Source organism: Atractosteus spatula, chromosome 12 (genome assembly GCF_055471065.1).
Source record: "Atractosteus spatula isolate fAtrSpa1 chromosome 12, fAtrSpa1.hap1, whole genome shotgun sequence".
NCBI lineage: Eukaryota > Metazoa > Chordata > Actinopteri > Semionotiformes > Lepisosteidae > Atractosteus > Atractosteus spatula.
In genome coordinates, this window is record NC_142717.1 from 30779100 (window position 1) to 30799101 (window position 20002).

The following is a 20002-nucleotide window of genomic DNA, read 5'->3' on the forward strand; positions in this document are numbered from 1 at the left end:
TTCTTAATAGTGGAAGGACTTTCTGATTTTCATTCCAAACGATCTCAAAGTTAAAAGAATACACTTCCTTTAATCGTTCCACACATTTTTTAATAATTGTTTTTTACACAGCAATTGGCAATAAGAGTCTTTACCAGATCCCAACTTAGTGAAAAGCCAGTGTCACCCTTGGAGTTAAGAGTCAGTGAAGAAAGACGGGGGAAATATACTGCATTTTACCAAAGTAAACCGCAGGTCATACCCTTACCTCGACTTCAGCTGCCACAGGTTCTTTGTTAAAGCACATGTTCATGGTGTTCCTGGCTGTCCTGTAGAATGTAGTCAGGGATACTGACCTCCCCTGAAAACAAACATCAACACCAGGATAATTGGTTTTAAGTTTAATCAGATGCTTTGTTTTCTATAGAAAAGGCACAGTCCTCCGAGATGGATGTTCCCCATACTGGGTGCCGTGGAAGACCACAATTGTACAGTAACTTCCTTTGATTTCAGTTCAACGCTAAACTGTCTTAACATTTTGTTTCCTTCTTCTTCTTTCAGATCTTCTGCTAGACAAGTTGTGGTTGTCTAACCTTTTGTCAAAGGTATCTTAAAGCTCAGTGTCTACTATTTAGTTTGCATTTCCTACCTGCATGAAATAGTCAATTTGCATATATTAAATGAATTTGAGTGTTCAGTGCTCAGCTGTACTGCTTTCTAATCCAAAAGCACACATTACGCTGAAAGCCTACAGCCTTTGAAACTCTGCATCCATTAGTGGGGCTTCTTGTATAAAGTCTAAACTGACCAGAATCTTGTTAGCACATATTTAAACATATTGCCCCCCTGACTTTAAATGTAATGGGCGAGATTTATCAGTCTTTAATGACCTGGCTTGGATTTACCTTCCTTTTCTGAGAAAGAGCTCTGCAGTTATAATTTTACAATCAATGGATACTGTCCAAAGACTGTAATCAGTCTTTATAAATAATCTATAAATGACACTTGCTTCTAAGTACAAATGGGAAAAATACCATCTGAATCTAAGTGTCCAAAACAGCTTGTTTAGCTTTAAAGCTATGTTTGTATTCTTGTGGGCGATTATTATAAGCGATAATAAATAAGTGATTTTAAATGTGTCTGCTTCTCATGCCATAATGCTTCTTGTGCTCAAGCTGTCCAAGGCCCCTGCTCCTGATGTATTAATGAGTCAAAGACACCCTCTTTGAAACTCCAGGGTTGAATGAAAATGCTGTACTCCTTTGTGGAGGTGGCTTAGTAATGGGTTTTCACGGATAAAAACAGAGAGGCTGTGGTTTTCGGATCTGAAAAGACGCTCAGTTAAAAAAAGTGGCATTCTTAAGGGTTAAAAACAAAAAAGAGGACAGATGACCTCACAGCAAGTCGGAATACAGTTATGAGCAAGTGTTGAACAAAACAGGTTAGTATCCTCAAGGGAAAGAGCAGAGCCAGGAAACTGGGGAGGGAATTGAATCTGTTACAGGCGCTTTCAAGATAAGATAGAGACTGTGCTGGTTTCTTTACAGAAATAAGCTGTGTGCTTGTTTCATTGTTCTGCTTTCAGCAACCCTTGTCATTTACCGAGAGAAAACGCACCGTGGCACAAGTGTAAAGACAGCACGCGCTTAAGCAGCTGAAAAGTCGAATACAACAGCGATGCTATGGATTTGTTCTCATGGAAGCACTTTTACAGTGGGTCTCCAGCAAAGACTGCCACGCGCTCCCACCAGCCACAGCCCACAGGCACAGGAACAGACCAGGGTCTTTTTCCACAAGGAAAACACCTGCGCTGGCAGGGGAGTCTTTAGCTAGACGGCCCCAAATGTTCAGAATGTCCTCCCAAACCACAGAAGAGATGCCCCTAAGATTTCATCATCTATACTGAGGCTCAGAAACAGACTAATGAAACAGGTTTTCTCAGTCTATAATCTAATATGGCTGCTATTGTACACACAATGCAACAAACATCCCCACTTTTTTTTTTAACTTTCCACTGCCTGGATACCAGTGCACAGACCTGTGCCATCAGACGCTGGAATGCTACATCTAAGATGGCAGAACCAGGAAGTCTCAGCTACTTCTGATAACCCCGATGACACACCGAGGACAGCAAAATCCCAACCTGTGATATCGCAGAGGTTGTTTGCCATTTATTTTAAAGTACCACAAACTGCTTGGGGTGGGGTGGGGGTTACCCATTGGATCCGGGACTCCCAGAGGTTTTTCTCCCACTGGGAATTTGCATTTTCCTGTCCTCTTCTCCCACATGCTCCATGCTGTTGCTACAATGTGAACTGCTATGCCGTATAATTCTGAAGAGTTCCGGGGCACACCGTGGTATGAAGGGTGCTACAGCATATCAAGACTGCCTGCTGCAAGGCAACGAGACAGAATGAGCATTCTCTGAACCAGCAGCACGCTGAAGAGGCAAGGCAGACTTCTGCTTCAAACACTGGCAAAGAAACCATTTCAGTGACATCTGCGACAACCCAAACAAGCGTAAAAGCAAGAACAAGCACAAGCCGAGTAATGGGGAAAAGTGACAGGGGTTTCTCGACTGGCAATCTATTCTGTCTTCCTGCACTCCGTGCACCACAGCCGAGCGGACGTTTATGTTACGCTCGTCCGTGTACGGACACCAGAGAAATGAGCGGATGGCAACAAAAATCAAGATCTTTTTGCTGCCTGCCTTACCTTACCTCACACCTGGCGCTGAAAGGTTTTCATTTCGACTCTACCGAAGCAGGAAAGCAGCCTTAAAACGGTACCGTAAGCCGCTGCCAAACTCCCTTTCATTTGGCACGGAGCCACAGCCCACTACGGTGCAAAAACCAGCGAGCGAAAATACAAAATCTAGCTCGAAACAGAAAAATAACAGAAAGTGTCCAAGGCACACAAAACCTGATCTTGTGCAAACTCCCCTAAAGCTCTTGCTTTCAGTCATCATTCAGTAATTTATAGTTGCAATAATTTCTCTTGGCTTGATGGAGGTTCTTTGCCTGAAGCACAAAGCTCACAGATCCTCCAGCATGAAGCAGGGCAGTGTTCAGAGCCGAAAGCGAATCACTGAATTGAGCTGTTCAGCTGTTTGCGCTGCACTATACCTCCCTTTGCCATCAATCAGGCCTTTTATTCTTCACTGTGGCAAAGCTATTCTCACAATTACGTGCAATTTTTTTAAACCATGCTAAATGCAAGGTATCCGTGTGACCCATTCTGAAAACATTCTATAACATTTCAATAAAATACACTGACTTTGCTTATTGTTGTGTTGCTGTGCCACTAAGCTGTTTCAGTCTGCATAACGAGGAAGTGAGATAATAAGATGACAATAACTGACTGGCTTTGAATTACAAATCAAATCATAGGAGTAGTAATTGAGAGTATTAAAATACTAACCCTGTGATATAATAACCTTAGGCACTGCCCCTAAAAACCCCTGACAATCAAAAACTCTTCCAATGAAGTTTCAAATTTCCTATTTTACAATATATTGTATCATTCCAGAGGACACAGAAGGAAGCTGATGAACCGAAGAGAACTTGACAAGATAAAACCATCGTAAGTAAAAAAAATCCAGTTCGCCAATTTTTTTTTTTACAGATATGGATACAAACTTGGGAACTACCTACAGCTGTATAGCATCTCCTTAACTAATGTTACATTACAATATAGCTGTGCATAGAACAAGACAGGAAATTACCGCCATCAGAGCACAAAATGGCCGACATGCAATGTAGTTGAGGAGTGAAATCTGACTGCAGAACGGTTTTTGGAATTTTCAAGGACTGTCTGGATTTAGGGATTGGGCTGGTAGACAAAGGAAGAGCAGAAAGTGCTTTGACAAGAGTGATGCTCTTGTGATAACTGGACTGCAATAAAGGAACAGAAAGAGAGAGATCGGAGGAGTAAAAGGCAGGCAGCAGAGTGTGTACAAAGAAGAGGACAGATCATCTCATGAGGTGGACCCACGTGGAGAGGGGGCAAAGACCAGCAATCCAGCAAGGCAGTGAGCTGGATTCCAGCTGGAAGATGTCCCAGAGGAAGACCAAAGAGGAGAAGGATGGTTGAGATCCAGGAGATAGCTATTAGATCAAGATCCAACAGCTGGATTGCATCAGAAGATCTGACAAGTGGGCAAACTGCCGAACTGGCGAAGATGTTGCGTTTGGAGGATGATTTCATAATTTCATAAACAAGCGTACCCCAGGGTATCGGGGGGGGGGGGGGGGGGTCAGACTATCAGGATAGTCTGATTAGAAGCAGAGAAAAACAAGAAGGAAAGGGCAAGCCTTACCTTGTATATACACTTGTGCTGGTCACTAAGAACACCATTTTCCTCCTCGTTCTCTTTCTTTTCCTGAGCAAATAGTCGCCGTCTGCCGGTTTTGAATTGAGCGTCCAGCTCCTTCAGCTTATTGCGGAAGCCGTTCTTGTGCACCACGCCGTTGACGAGCCCGTTCTTGGGCTCGTACCGGGGCAGCAGCAGAGACTTGTGGGCGTTCTCCGAGTGGCCCTCCAGCGGGCCCTTCCTCTTCTCCAGGTTCTCCTTCTCGGCCAGGACCTCCTCCTCCAGCGCACGGCGCTCCTCGGGCAACAGCGAGTCATAGGACAGTAGGTACTGGCAGTAAGCCTCCTGGAGCTTGGCTAGCCGGTCCTGGGCCGACTTGGGGATGCGCAGCATGTCGGCCAGCTTGTTCCACTTCTTGAGGTCCGTCACCTGCTGCATGCCCCCCATGTCGTTGATGAGCTGGAAGAAGCGGGCCAGGTCCAACTCGCAGCCTCCTAGCAAAGGGGCAAGAAAAGACAGGAGTCACATTTCTCGACGCACACGTATGGCAGCCTAATCTGCAGTGCGTCATGATCGGAGCTTTGGAATGCTTCATCGCAAAGCTCTTTTTCGTTCAGAAGGCAGCGAGACATCTGTATTTCCAATTTCCAGCTTACGTTATGGCAAAGTCGTTCGTTTAAAATAAAAGTCCCAATGCCGCCCATCTCGTTAGGACATATCAAGAGAATACAAGATAATTTAAACGTACTGCTATCAGATAAAAAGACTTATTTCAGGCAGGGGGTAAACTAAATCTTAAGCATAAAGCTCTTAGACAAGTTTTATACTTTCAGTTTTAAAATATTTACTGGCACTCCACTGTCTCCTTACAAACAGCACATGAATGGATTTCGTTTCTTACAAGAAAGTCTCAGAGCACTGCAACACATTACCAGTGATTACACTCGTACATGCTGTAGAGCAGATGGAAGAGGCCAAACTGAGTTCTGTTAAAATCCTTTAGAAAACGATCGGTTTGTGGGTTTTTAGTTTTAATTTGAGTAAATGTATGATACAATAATTCAAAGCCTTTTGTGACTACATCAGTCCAAAGTGTGAAAGTGTCAAAACATTAAGGACCACAACTTATACATGATTTCTTATATGTTTTACACTAAATCGAGTCTCTTTACACTGGGCCTAGATGCCATAAAATCTATGTTGTGTATTTGTTTTAACCCTGTAGTGAAGAAACTGAACTGTAACTGTATGGAGAGAAAGAGTAATATTATAATTTTTCCTATTTAAAAACCAATGTCAACAGCAAACAAATTAAAAACAATCTCCAATTAAAACCGGCACCCCATACAAATGTTTTGTATAAACATTTGTTTAAAAACTACCCGGCTTAGCGCACAAGACATTTGTTCAGATGCACATAGTGTTACCAGTAAGTTACAGCAAGCACATTTATTCAATTCTTCACATGGCTATTGTTAATAAAAATGTTACTATTGTGTACATCTACATTGACATACAAATTTACAATTTTTACCATATTTTTGGAAATATTTAAAGATTAGTGGTTACAAATTCCATTTATAAAATAACTATACATGTAATAAAAAAATGAAATCAAGCTAGTAGTAATTAAATACTGCTAATTACTGGTTTATTAACAATAGCCGGATTTTAATATCAAAGTGCTTTACAATGATGTATGGATAGTATCGTCTTATGTATTAATAAAGCGTCCCTTGCAACCCCTAAATCACTATTCCCAAACCTCATTTCACCCACGTTAACCTGGCTACCGGTCTTAAAATCCACTCCTACCTCCTCAATGTGTTACGGAATTTCACAAGAGCCACACAAACAGCTTTCAATTTTGAGAGCTGTTTCTGAAGAGCTGTACACATTGAACTGCCTGGAGTGCCTGTTCACGCTTCCTAAATAAAAAACTAAAACAGTACAGCCAGAACAGATTCAAGAGCTACTGAGAGCTGAATGGGAAATGTTTTCCTGTAACACAGCACAAGTACTGGCTGTGCTCCTGGTCTCCCTGGATGTGATTAAACAATAAATGACGCTTGGCTTTATGACAATTCCCATGCCTCTGTAATCTCATCAAAGTGACCCTCTCAGCAATGTCAGAGTAATCCGTCATTATCAGCGCTGTCTAGGGCTCCCAGGGTCTCCATTCCAAAATACGCCTTTACAAAGGCGCTGTTCTGGAAGTGTGAAGTGAGGTAAAGGTGACTTTGTCAGCTGGCTCTACCTCCATCATCTGTTTTTCCTTTGTCCTACAGTAACTCATGTTACCTCTTGTTCAAATGAGAAGGCACACAGGAATCTCTGCATCACACTGGAAAAAAAGCTACAAATACCAGACTCCAGGACATGATGAGTTTAGCTTCCCAAGTATTCGAATGGCTGAAAAAAAACCTAATCAGCCCTAAATTTAAAGTCAGATTGATTTTAAAATGTTGCTGTTGACTGTTTGCAAAAGGTATTCATATCAAATTCTCATAAGGTTGCAGACACAAGGACGTGCTAGTTTAATTAGCATCATGGCTGTTTTTTTTTTTCCATTGGAATCATGCTTTCCTTGCTGTACCCTTGTGTCTAGTATGACCTATAGCCTCTCCCAGCTTCAAAACCAGGTACAGCTAATTACAGGGCTTACATGACAGAAAACGTGCAGGTATATTTCTACACCCATGCAGAAGAAAAATAAAATGTAATGACTAAATTAGCCAGCATCGATGTAAACCACAGCTCACTCTTTGAAGGCAATACGTCTTCCTGTTTAAAATTAGCACCGCAGGTTTCCAGGCTTCATTATCATGGAGAGAAATGACCCCACACTGTGCACGGCACTCCATTGCTCGGAAGGACAATGTATTTAGATATCTTATCCTGCGTGCAGTAGGATGGGACTTGTCCTGCTCTTGCAGTCTGCAAGAAACTCCCCACGCTGATGAAAGGGATTTTTTTTTTAGTGACCAAGCTCCTGTTTAGAAGCACATGCAAGGGATTTGCGAAGCAAGACAACACCAACGCACTAAGAAATACCACAAAAGAGCAAAAATGACGTGGTTTCTTATTTGCAAGGGCTCTGGCGACTGAATGGTGGTGTGCACACTGGTTTAACTTGCATGCCCTAATTCTCATGTGGAAGCATCAGCAAAACAGTGGAACTCCTGATCTGGGGCATGCACAAGCAAAAACAGTAGAGTTTGTAAGCACATGCAGCGACAAGACAGACACCACGCACACCAGCAAACACAGCAAGACTTTACACAGAGGAGGAGTGAAATTTAAATCCTTTACAACAGAGGAACCGTTTAGTCACAAAAGACAAGTGGCTTGATGGGGAGCCCTGACCCTCAACCCTCACAAACCTATTTTGCCTGCTAGTTTGCTTGCTTTGTCAAGAGCACATCTCTCAGCATGTTGCTCATTTAACACCTCCAGGTAGGACTTGGTATTATGTTCCCTTTCTGAATTTCTGAACATGTAAAGGAGAGGTTGTGTCCTTTTTGAAGCACTTTGGATGACATGTCACAAAAGGCAAAAAAAAATTAATAATTAAGAAAAGGAACATGTCCTTTCACAAAAAAAGTATAAAAAGATTACTGAGTTACTCAAGCGTTGTTCTTTAGTGTTTTACAAAAAGCAGTGAAGCCTACCTCAGGAGAAGAATATTTTCTTCATTACCTGGAAATCCATCTCGAACAACATCTTCAGCTTCTAAAAATGCCACTCAATGCCCAAACTGAAGGACCCGTAACCGAACAGGTTTTTTAAATTTCGGCGCTTCACTATATATCTGCTTGTTTTGAGAGAATAATATGGAACCAAGGTGAAACAGAGATCTTTGAAATCATTTCAGAGAGCATGGAAGGTAAGGCGCTACCAAAACAGACCAAGCATAGAAAAGGCCAGTCAGGTCATCCATCTTTTTGAACATGCACATGGATTTAATTTAAAAGAATGAACTCCAGTGAACTGGAAGAGCCTTAGTCTACATGTAATAACCAACCACGGGCAAAAGAGGACAAATAAACATTTAATGCTCATTTCTATTCACTCGTCGGTGTCAACTGTATATTCTTAAAAGAGAAACTAAATCCCTATTTTGTTCACGGTCTTTTTTTGATTGTTCCAAAACAAAAGGCGGCACTGAATCCAAAGTATGGTACTCTTCGAATAAACAAGGCTGCCACAGCCAGCAGTACCACACTTAACTTCTTGTGTTATGGGTTGGTGAAAACCAACCCATCTCAAGTTAAAGAAAGACCAAGCCAAAAAAAAAAGACCATTTAGGAGAACAAAATTCTTTCCCCCTACTTAGAATATGAGAAGAAAACACCCTTTGCATCCTTGGTCTGTTTTGTATGTCGTAAGATTAATTGTTTTCATTTTGACTTTACTTCAGTGTACGGCAAACAATCACGTTCTCACGGTATAAACAGCCCAATACGTTCCAACAGTAGATAATCTGAAAGAGGGGAAAACTTCCCCTCAAGTGAACTTTCAGAAAGGGCCTTATCTTTAATTTCCATCAAAGCACTGAGCAGTTTCTCTGTGTGGTGATGTGCAGAAACGTGTCCTTTCTGTACAAGCCCATAAAGACAAAGCAGGAACCCGCTGCATTCAGCATACAATTATTAGTAAATAAAGGTTACGGGATGCATCTTCTCTTTGTATCTGATATCTTTCTGAAGCACCCTGATGTACACTCTAAACAACTGAGCAAGTGGGGCAAAATAAAAACACCCTGCCCGTCGATGGCACAACGTTCTGCACATCTTACACGACCAAATGTTATTCGAGTCGTACAACACGCGGATGCCTCATCTGCGTCCCCTGTTCTAGACAGCCACAGACGCACAGAGTGGCACACCAGCGAAAAGTTCAATCAGGGGGTTGTTAGTGCTTATGCTGTAACATTGCGGTGCATTTCCAGCTACCACTGGTGCATGAGCATATACGAAGAAAGACAAATGCAACAGGCAGATCTTAGCTAATGTCAAGGAAAATGTACCACATCTACTCTTATGCAATTCCCAGATCTGTGAGCCTTCTTTTTGTACACCCCTAGAAATAGCAGGGCACAAACATTCTTTACAATGGACCTCACAGTATACAATTTGAAACATGGGATCAGTACCAAGCACTTGTACTGACCCAGGTTTGACCAAGGTGAGCTGGGTAAGTTACAGACTCATACTTGCACCAGAAAACTGTAGTCAGGAGTTTGATTAAGCGGCTCGGTTCTCTGGCAGTAACGACCATACCCCCCTGAGAGGCAAAGAGACACAAGGCCGAGCACCTCCAGCGTGTCCACCTGCAGAGGCAGACACACGGTGGGCTCCACACCACCTGAAAGGAAGGTTAGTCCCTCACTGGCATTACCAGGAAGCTGCAGGTACAGCCATTTGCCAGAAAGCCAAGGGATCTCAGCTGACTAACCTGTACACAACCCCTGAGAGATACCCCTGTTAAACCCCAAATCTACTGACTTGGCTTGAAGATCTCGTCTTGTATTCACTTTACTTCTAACTTCCCTAGTGCAGGGGTGCTGTAGATTCAAACAATGCCTGTCCTTTTCCCACGAGAAGGCAATCTCCTGTGTGTACAGGACCATATAGGCAAATATCTTCAGGAGTGTGTGACACAGCACGCAAAGGCCTTTCTTTGACAGGAAAAACACGGGCATTGTTCTACTAGATGTGGCCTTAAGTCACTAAGGCAGCCGATCAGAGGTCCTCTAGGCTCAGGGAACTTGCTCTGTCTCAAGCTGACCAAACCAGAGGCGCCCGGGGCTGTATGTGAAAAGAGACTTACCTATGAGTGGGGGGTCCTCCATGGTAATGCCCTGAGATTTGAGATGCTTCTTGATGCAGGCAAGCCGCTGCACGTTGGGGCCCCAGCGCCTGCCCAGCTTGTGAATATGCTGTACTTGCGTGACGAAACGCATCTCGTCGCTCAGCTTGCACTCCGGCCGCCAGTCCGGGGGAGGAATCACCCTGCACAGGCCATAGGGCTCCACCTGCTCCCGGATAGACTCCATGTACACCAGGGGGTCCTGGAACTCCTTGTGGCTGGGCCTGAAGACAGGCACCTCAGTCATGGAGGACCAGCCGGTCTTGCCTTTCTCTTTCTCCGCTTTAGGTTCTGCTGGCTTATGAGGGGTGGGGGAGGGCTCGGTTGCTGAGGTAGTAGAACAGTTCTCACCCGGGGTGCCCTGCACCTTGTGGTGTGCTTGTTTGCCAAACACCAACTTGCTGGCTGATGTCCTCTTGGGCCTCTGTCTCTCCGAGCTGGGTGGCTCCGCCTCCTTCACGTGCCCGTTGGCCAGGGCCGGGGCTGGGGCCGGGGCTGGGGGTGGGGGTGGGGGCGGGGGCGGGGGCGGGGCCTTTTCCGGGTGAGCGGTCTTGCTGCGCGTTTCAGGGGGGCGGGCTTGGAGCCTGGCCTTCTTGGCGTCAACTGGCAGCCGCTTCCCTGAGAGGCTGCCACCGCCGCTCGCTGCAGGCTCCAGACGCCTCTTCGAGTGTCGCAGGCCCTCGCGCACCCGCCTGCCTTCCTCCTTGGCACCGAGCCGCCCGTTGAGCCTCCCATTGAGGCGCAGGCAGCTCCCGTTGGCCTTGTGCACCCCATTGGATAATAGCACCTGTTTGCGAGTTTTTGCATTGCTTCTTTCAGCTTTTCCTGAGTTGGAGTGAGGGAGGCGAGGGTGGGCGGCAGCACTGCCGCGGGGGTGTGGGTGGTGATGGCTGTGATGGTGGTTCCTGTGATGGTGGGCGGGGTGAGAGGCGGTGTGTCTGCTGTGACCAAGTTTGGCTTCCCTGACCAGTTCTCTCTTTGCTTTGGTGTAGGTGACGTGGCCCTTGGTCACGGTGGCTGTGTACTTCACAGTTTTGGACGGCGACTGTCGGAAGTCTCTGGTCTTTTTGGCACTGGGCGTGTGCGCCCCTGCGGAGGAGGCCCGGGTGAACCCGTTCACTTTCGAAACCTGCAGGAGAAAGTCGCAAAGACTGAATTTAATTTCCTGATTAGGCACTGAAAGAACTGAACCAGAATGCATTTTCACTTCCAAAACCGTTATATCGTGTCTTTGCGTCTTACAGCTCCCCCTTTACATTGACTAACACTGGACGGTTACAGGGTGTCACTCTACTGTGCCCCACAATGTCTGGGGGGGGGCTGAGAAGTTCTAAGAAGGTTTATGAGTCCATAATGTCCACTTGCTTTATTACAGACTGCTTTAGAGAAAAAACAAGATGCCCTGAAGAAATATATGTACATTTATTGAACCATAAATTAAGGTTTAACATAAACTTACAATTCTAAGAATAGAAAATCCTTATGGCTTTTCCACAGGAGAAGATGCATCAGATATGCAAAACATGTTCTACAATTCAAATGCAACTGTCTTAGAAAGAACCACCAGAAATTTAGTCGTAAAAACAATCAGAAATGCTCAGGCCCAGTATCTAAAAAACTGAACAATACCAAACTATACCTCATTCCAGAGAACGAGTATTTGCCACCCCTCTACGTGTAGTACCAGCTGTGATGCAGAGCACGTTAAATCTAATTTCATTTCAGAAAAGGCAACGGTTAGTCATTTTAAATACTGTAACAGCTAAGACGTATAACAAATTAATTCTAAAAACCTAAGCAAAAGTAGAAGCTTTTTCTTCCCAGCTCTAGATATCATATACGAAATAGTTCATTGCTAAATCTGAACTTTATCCCAAGTTGGGAAAAAAAATCTATATTTCCATTCTTATTAATCTTTTAAAATTCAACTGATTTCCAACATGAAATGGTTTTCTTTTCTTGCTGCAGAGTTGAAATCTGAAAGAGGACGTTTATTGAGAAAGAGACCCCTCTGATCAGAAGAAACTCTGGGAAATCAAATATTTTACCCAGCAGGAATTCTTGACTTCCTTGGCCACATTTTCAAACCATATGGTCTTGAAATTGTGCAAAAGTTTCTCCAGAGAATGTCTTTGGAGAGCCTCAATTTCTCAAATTCTACAAAAACAGTGGAGAAAACTTAAGCGCTGTGAGTAACAACCAAAAAGCTACCTAATTATTGCAACCCCTCGAAAACCCTCTTAGTTTTCAACTGCAGCTTTCCTGGCTATTGTCCCATCCCTGTGGATACTTAAGAGTTGCTGAGCACTTGTGTTTTACTTTTTTGACTTATATACTGTATACACACACTTAGACTACACCTGATATCGCCTGCTTACATGACAGGCAATATGCAACTGCGATTACTCAAACAATACATAACATCAAAACGCTGCCCTACACATAGGCAGAATATCCATAACCAATTGCTACATTTCTCACCATATGGGATTGACGTAATCCAGAAGCAAAGAATTACTGAAATGTTCCTAAATCTAACTGTATCTCTGCAATCAATTTGAACTGTGTGTACCCCAAGTTATTTCACTTCCTCCAGCACAGTCCTCTGTATGACATCCATTACTGTATGACACTCCAACGCAGAAGTGCAAGAAGTCAGAGCTGATCTCCTCATTGTTTAGGCTTGGAACTGCTAGTAACATGCTTTTTTTTAAGCAGACACTTTAGTCACCAATGACCTGTGGAACTCATAATAATGAAAGCCCAACAAGAAACAGCCGTCAGAAAAAGCTAATTAGTCTAATTAGCTCCAATTATTAGTCTGTCTCAGATTATGTTTTATTCCTGTTAAGCAACTTGCAGTGCTATAAAAAGCCTGAAAAATTTGAGCTTGGGTGTTCCCTAACGGCTCACGTAAAGCGGGACGAGTCCGGTGACGCAGACTGGGTGACGCCGATCGTCATCAGCCCCTGGGATCCACCAAGGAGCTGCACCCCCACTGCAGCAGAGGTGCTGGTTTACAGCGGGCTGGCAGCTCCTGCTGTTCCTCTGGCTGGAGCTCTCCTGGGAGCTCGCCGCCCGGCGTGGGACGAGACGCTCAGACAAGCGGCAGTGCCAGAGGAGCGCGGCCGCACGCGCTCCTCGCCAAGTCGGCAAACTCCGACTGAGTGGGTGGGCAACAAAAAACAAACTGGTGAAGCGAAAATTCAGAAAGTGGCTGGCAAGAAAACCGGGGAAGAAATCAAATGCTGCTAGCTTCTCCCCCCCCCCCCACACAGGACTTCCCTTCACAGAGCACCCCTGAATCCGCAATGTACAAATGTCAAAGATCTCCACGTTTTTGGCAAAAGGCTCAGCTTTAGCTCTAGGCGAACTGGACTTTTTCGCCTGAGCATAATCAAAGGATCTTTCGGACCCCACCCCCACCACATCAAAGCTCGTACACATTAATGACGTTGTACAAAACCCTCCAATGCCAGGCGCGTGCTTGTGTTCCATCAAGCTTGCGGCATCTGGCAACGACTGCACTAATTAAAGAGTGCTGTGGCCCTGTAGCAGCGTGTTGACGAGCTCTGGAACACGTGTTCTTGTGTGGGGATGGGCAGAGAGGGAAAACCCTTGCAGAGCTTGTGAAGTGAAATACCACACGTTGTGCACAGTGCGCCTCCTCATTGCTGATGGCATCTTCTGCACATCACAGCTTTTCCCAGGATCCTATCTTCTGTGCTGGAGAGCAAACAAATCTGCAGTGAGGGGAAAGCCCCTCCAACCCCAGAAAGCATTAAAATGTTGCTCCAATAGCACACTGCCTGAAAGCAGAAACATTGCACATAATCTTAATTATATAGTGTTTTTCTGGACAGTGCACTCAGTGCTTTACAGGTATCACCACTATCACCACCAATGTGCAACACCCACTTGGATGATGCAACAGCAGCCATAGCGCGCCAGAACGCTCACCACACACCAGCTATCAGTGGGGAGGAGAACAGAGTGATGAAGCCAGTTCATAGATGGGGATTATTAGGAGGCCATGATTGGTAAAGGCCAGAGGAAAATGTCAGGATAACAGGGTAACACACTACTCTTTTCAAGAAGAACCCTGGGATTTTTAAATGACCAGACAGGGTCAGTCCCTCGGTTTTAATAAGTCTTATTTGAAGGACGGCACCTTTTTTTTTAATACAGAATGTCCCCCCATCACTATACTGGGTCTTCCACACGGACCATAGGGTCCACTAACACCTCTTCCAGCAGCAACCTTAGCTTTCCCAGGAGGTCTCCATCCAGGCACTGACCAGGCTCACACCTGCTGAGCTTCAGTGAGTTACAACTTGTGAGTTACAGGGTGATATAGCTGCTACTTGCCCATCACATGAATTATGGGTCACCTCTAGCAGCAGAAATTAGTCCCACTGATCTGCACCAGGACCAGTCTGGTCATTTCTCTGCCACCAAAACCCGGGAAGAAGACTGAACTCCTCTTTGAGGTTTACACTAGTTTCAGAAACCCGGGAAGAAGACGGGACTCCTCTTTGAGGTTTACATCAGTTTCAGAATTTAAGAAGGGGAATCTTAAATACATCAATGCCTAAAACCTTTTGTGCAACAAAGCAAACATCCATTTATTTTGCGTTAACATGCACAGGCAAATGTAAGATAAACAGATCAGCTATGCAACTTTGCTGATTTTTGGCACAGCTTTTCTCAGGCTTCAAGAAATGAGGAATAAACTGGGGTTGGTCTCTACACTGAGGTCTGTGGGATACAGAACTTTGTCTGTTTTGTACTGCTGCATCCTGCACAGGTAACATTTCAGTGTCAACACTGCTGAAGTTTCTAGAATACAAATATACACTCAAATCAACTTGCAACAGGTTAAAAAGACTCGATACAAGTATATCTGATTTACATAAGCTAATAAACGTGATATTACGATTAAAAAGCAAAATCTGCAGTCTGGTCCAGCCAGTAAGAGTTTAGTACCACTTCAGAGAGCACTAATGTCACTTTCAGCAGAGATCTCATGCCAAAAGTCAATTTCACACATTTAAGATTTCAGGTTAATAAAGTAACAGCATACTAATTACATTTTCTAGTTTAGATACAAGTTCTTTGTACTTGTATGCCAAATAACAATCTGTTTTGGTTTATTTATCCTTCACTATGTGACAATTAAGGATTTCAATAATTAAACATGAAGATGGCTCATTACTGACGATCAGCTTAAGGCTTAAATTAGCTTGAAACTTAATACAATTCTTCAGACATGAGGTGTTTACGTAGCCTCATAACAACAATCCAGATGTACCACTAGAGGGCTCACTGACACCATCCCACAAGTCTCTGGAGAGTCTGCGCACTTGAGTCTTGGCTGGTACTGCAATGGTTCAGTTTGTCAGGATGAATGGGAGAAAAGCTCGCCGTCAGGTTGTGACGAGCAAAGCTGTTTTCCGAGTCTCGGAGTTGGACTGCAATTCTGAGGAGTGAAAGCCTAGACTTGCTGTGCTCTCACGTATCAATACCAGAGCAACCAGAAACAAAACAAAAAAATCTTTGAAGCTGACGATTTGGCTGCACGTGAGCTCAGGGAAGAGGAGCTGAAATGACATCATGTGTTGCCATAGCCCAGCTGCTGCATGACAGGAAGATTAACATGAAACATCTGCAGCTCTGCGAGCCATCAGAGAACCAGGAGAGGGGAAGAAAAGGACTTAACCCTTCCACTCCTCTCTCCCTGTCTAATATTCAGGACTTGGATACAGATACCTCAGTCTCCCACTGTAGCGTCCTGTCACTATGAAGAAAACATTTTTTTAACAGTTTTCTTTTAGAAAATGGATCAGAGTTGTATTTGCCTAGACAGCCACCCTCTCCCCAGAAAACAAACTTGACTGGAATTTTTTTCCCCGCCCTAGTTTTTTTTCCACATGACAGACATATCAGCTACCACTGCTAAACTTCCTATGGCTATAATTTAAATAGCTGGGGCAAAACTGTTGTCGGGTTTCTATTAAAGGACTAGTGTGTCCCCTCAACCTCTTAACAATCAGTTCCCTGCTGTCTCGGTTTATTCTGCAAAATGACAAGTTGACAAGCAGTTGTACACAGCAAGATAGATAAAGCTTGGTAGTTTGCACTTGGATGGCTTTTAAAAATTCAAATGTACAGAGAAAAAAGCTCCTTCTAGACAAAAACATGGAATAAGGCTTTCATGCAGAGCACAGAGCTGTATACATCCATTAGAAATGGACCTCAAGGAGCAAGTATTAAGATTAAAGGGGCATTGAAATAAATGAAAATAAGATGAAAGGGTGGCACTCTTGAGGGCTCAAAGCATAATACAGGAAACATAAGATCTTAAAATATCAAGCTATTTAAATATTTGGTCCATATGTTCATGTCAGTTTGCATTTGACTCATCTACAATATAAAGTAATTTCACTCACATTGTTGTGGTTGATACTTAAACCAAATATTTAAACTTCCTTCACCTCTCTTCTATCTTAAAGGAGACTGAATATAAAAATTCTAAAGTTAGAAAGCCTATTTTTCTTATTTTCAAACAGATACTCTGGAACTCAAATTTTCACCATTGTGTGTATTGCACCACTGCAATACAAAAATATCACCAACAACCATACAACACAAAAAAACAACAACAACATTACAACCTTCTGTTCAGATTAAAAATGAGGAATGGAGTGAAAATGACCCTTTCAATGAATCCCTCAGAATGACTTGAAAAAAATGTAATAACTTCAAATGAACAGCTATTTTTCTCAATTATCAATCATCAAGACTGTTCTGTTAATTAGGAAGGTAACGAACTCTTAAAAACTCCTGCACCGCAACGCTATTTTCATATTTCGGTGTTAGAAAGAATCAGCACTGGCTGGTGCATTTCAAACCACAATGAAAGTAAAATGTACACAGTAACATGTAAAACCTTCAATTCGCATCACAAAATGGAAAATTTCCAGGTATGTGAAGCTCCATCTTCTGCAATTCGGAACGAAACAACAAAACATCTGGTGACATGTTGCAGCCTTGTTAGATTGTAAATAAATGGTCTGTGAATACATCTCTTTTAATCCAACAGAAATATTGCTCTCGATTTGAAGACATTTCACCGCAGTGATCTGCATGCAGAGTTAACAAGTTGTATCTGTCGGCAAAACTGTCTGCTGCACAACCTGTACTTATTCGCTCATATATCGCATTATATTACTCAGTACAGGGACTAGTGAACAGGAAGGGCTACTTCACATTGCAATTCTCACTTATTCTCACTCTCCAATACCAAGTTTTTTGTGCTTTATTTGGAATTTGTAAAATTTGTCAATTGATTTATTTTGTTACTGAGATTTAATAACTGGTCTGAGAAATTGGGACTGCAGTTCCTCTTTAATAGCTGAAAGCTTAATTAAGCCTTGATGTAATTCACAGCTAAAAAAGAGAAACCATAAGCAAGACTTCTCTTCAAATTAGAGACCACAGACCAGGAGTTCCCACAATTGTTTTTTCTCTACAAAACTCTGACAGTAAGATGTGAAAAAGCATCATCGCTGGATTTTGAATTAAAGCAAAATGATTTCCTGCACCAGGTATACTATCTAGTATAGTCTAAATATACTGAACTGTTGCTAAATTAGTGTTCTTTTCCCAAGAAGCCCTACAATTTGTTGGAAATGGTAAGCTGGGAAGATTTCATTAAGCCAGAAAACTGCACACTGGCAGGTCTTGATCACCACCAGTTGTCTTCTTAAACCCTGACCCAGGCGCCTTTGTGACTTTTTTTTGGTTTTGTTCTCTCAAGCAGCGGTGCCAGCATCGCTCAATCCACTTTCTCCACTTGTTTTTCCTTTCACTTTCTTGTGTTGCCTGGGGAATTGAGATGCCCTCACCTGCTTACGAAGCTCCTGAGCCGTTCTGCTGTGAGAGAGGCCGTTGGTTGCCAGGCCCTTGAGTGAAGGCCCTGTGTGGTTAGCAGCTGCACTGGAGGAGGCCTGGTCCCGGCGCCCCTCGGCCTTGTCACTCCTCTCCTTCCCCGGCGTGGCCTCCTTGCCTTTGTGTTTGTGAGTGGATTCTTTCTCCCGTGACGGTTTGCTTTGTCCATTGAAAACTGCAGGAGGAGAGAGCAGGGAGGGGAGAGGCAATTAGGCTCTACAGCAGTTGTGAAAACAAAGCAGCACCTGAGATCAAATGCTCTCCCTGCTGACAAAAAAAAACCGCAACAAGTTACAAAAGAGAAAGATTGCGAAGGCAAGTCAGCAAAGAGGGCTTGTGACTGAACTCACTGGTCTTCCCCTGAATAGCATCAACTGTGAATGATTAGCAAGAACATTCTGACAGACAACATCACTAACCACTTGGGACAAGACCGGGCTTTTAACCGTTGAGGATAAACTAATGAAAAATGGATAGAGATCACCCAGATTTTTTTACGTCAATTATAAAAATGTTGAGTTTCGTTTCACGTGCACGGTACATGCTTGAAATGGAAAAACACCGCAGGGTTTATAGAGGATAACAGGGGTTTTGGCCCATGTTGTTAACCAATTCCAGAACCTGATGTTTGCAACCAATTTCACATTATTTTAGACCTCAAAGTGTACTTTGTAAAGGGGTTCATGATTTGGGGTTGCTGTTTGCAGCATGTCTAAGTGTTCGTCATGATGCTGGCAGAACAGCAACTGCCCCAAAAACACTTGATCAAGGCAGATTAAAACAAGGGACTTTTACAGAACAATGCCCTGGAGCTACCTCTCTCATTGTGAATGATTTTAAAAACCATCCGTTTTAAAAGTTCATTTGTGGTGAGGTAGGAGAAACTAAGGTGCTTAGTACATTTGGGAAACATTCCAATTTCACACTTGTTAGCAAAGTGGTTTGACATCTTTTTTTTCCCCCTCCATTTGGCATCCAATGCCTTTTAACAAAGTTTTAAGAGTGAAGTCGGAAATAAACTGGCTTCTGACTCCCTTGGACCCACTGAAATCCTTGCGCGGAGCTACACTGGAACTGGTGTTCAGAAACCCGCAGCTCAAGTGTCTTAGGCAGCATATTTAGTTGGAGGATCAGCAAGAAATTTTTTGGGGGCCATTTGCAAGGACAAGATCTTTTTTTGGGAGGAGAGGCAAGTTTGTTTCAAAATGGTAGCTGGTCAATGAGATGCAAGGACCTCCTGTCCTGTCCCAACTCTATCAACAAACACAGGCTGGAATAACGCCGTTTCTGAACAATCCTGGATAAAAAGCCCACAAGCTCATTCTATTCCTAGCTGACTCGCAGCGCTGGGGGTCTAATGAATCTCAGCCAGCGTCCTCCTGCACCTGCGCACTCAGCTTGGGGTGTGTCCCCCTCGGTGTGAGGTCCAGCTTAAGACTTGGGGTGTGAGGTCAGCTGCTGGAGCTCTGTGTCCTGGAAAGGTGAGCCCAGGAACCCACTCTTGCGAGGTCATGTATCCACGTTGGGACGTGTAATCTGAATCCAGGGCAGCTGCACACTCGGCACAGGGGAGCATCACGTCTCCGCTGTATGGTCACATTTGAAGCTGATCTGGGGGAAGCGATTCTGAGCTGGGACGTGACAGTAGTGTAGATTTCCTCTATAGTCTCTTATACCTGCCGAAAAGTTCAACCAGTTCCCAACTATTCATGCAAAGTCAATATATCTGAAGTCATGGAAACCAGTGGGAACTATAGCATCTGGCAGTAGGACACTAGGGAACAGTTGGTGTGAATTAAGAAAAGGCAGTATTGCTAAACTTGAAGGATTCTGCAGCAGGCTATGGCCGCAATAAATATGGAGCTTATGGAGTGATGTTTTCTATTTTCA

The 20002-nt window shown here is 43.7% G+C and overlaps 1 protein-coding gene across 1 annotated transcript in view; it reads right to left on the reverse strand.

Annotated features, from left to right (window-relative positions):
- LOC148822896 (protein Jumonji-like) overlaps positions 1-20002 on the reverse strand; it is a 142562-nt gene that overhangs the window by 16845 nt on the left and 105715 nt on the right. The window contains exons 6-9 of the mRNA XM_088929014.1: positions 18070-18287; positions 10124-11291; positions 4298-4785; positions 248-340 (exon numbers count right to left, since the gene is read on the reverse strand). Coding sequence (XP_088785140.1) covers positions 248-340; positions 4298-4785; positions 10124-11291; positions 18070-18287 — 1967 coding nt within the window. The remainder of the gene's footprint in view (positions 1-247; positions 341-4297; positions 4786-10123; positions 11292-18069; positions 18288-20002) is intronic.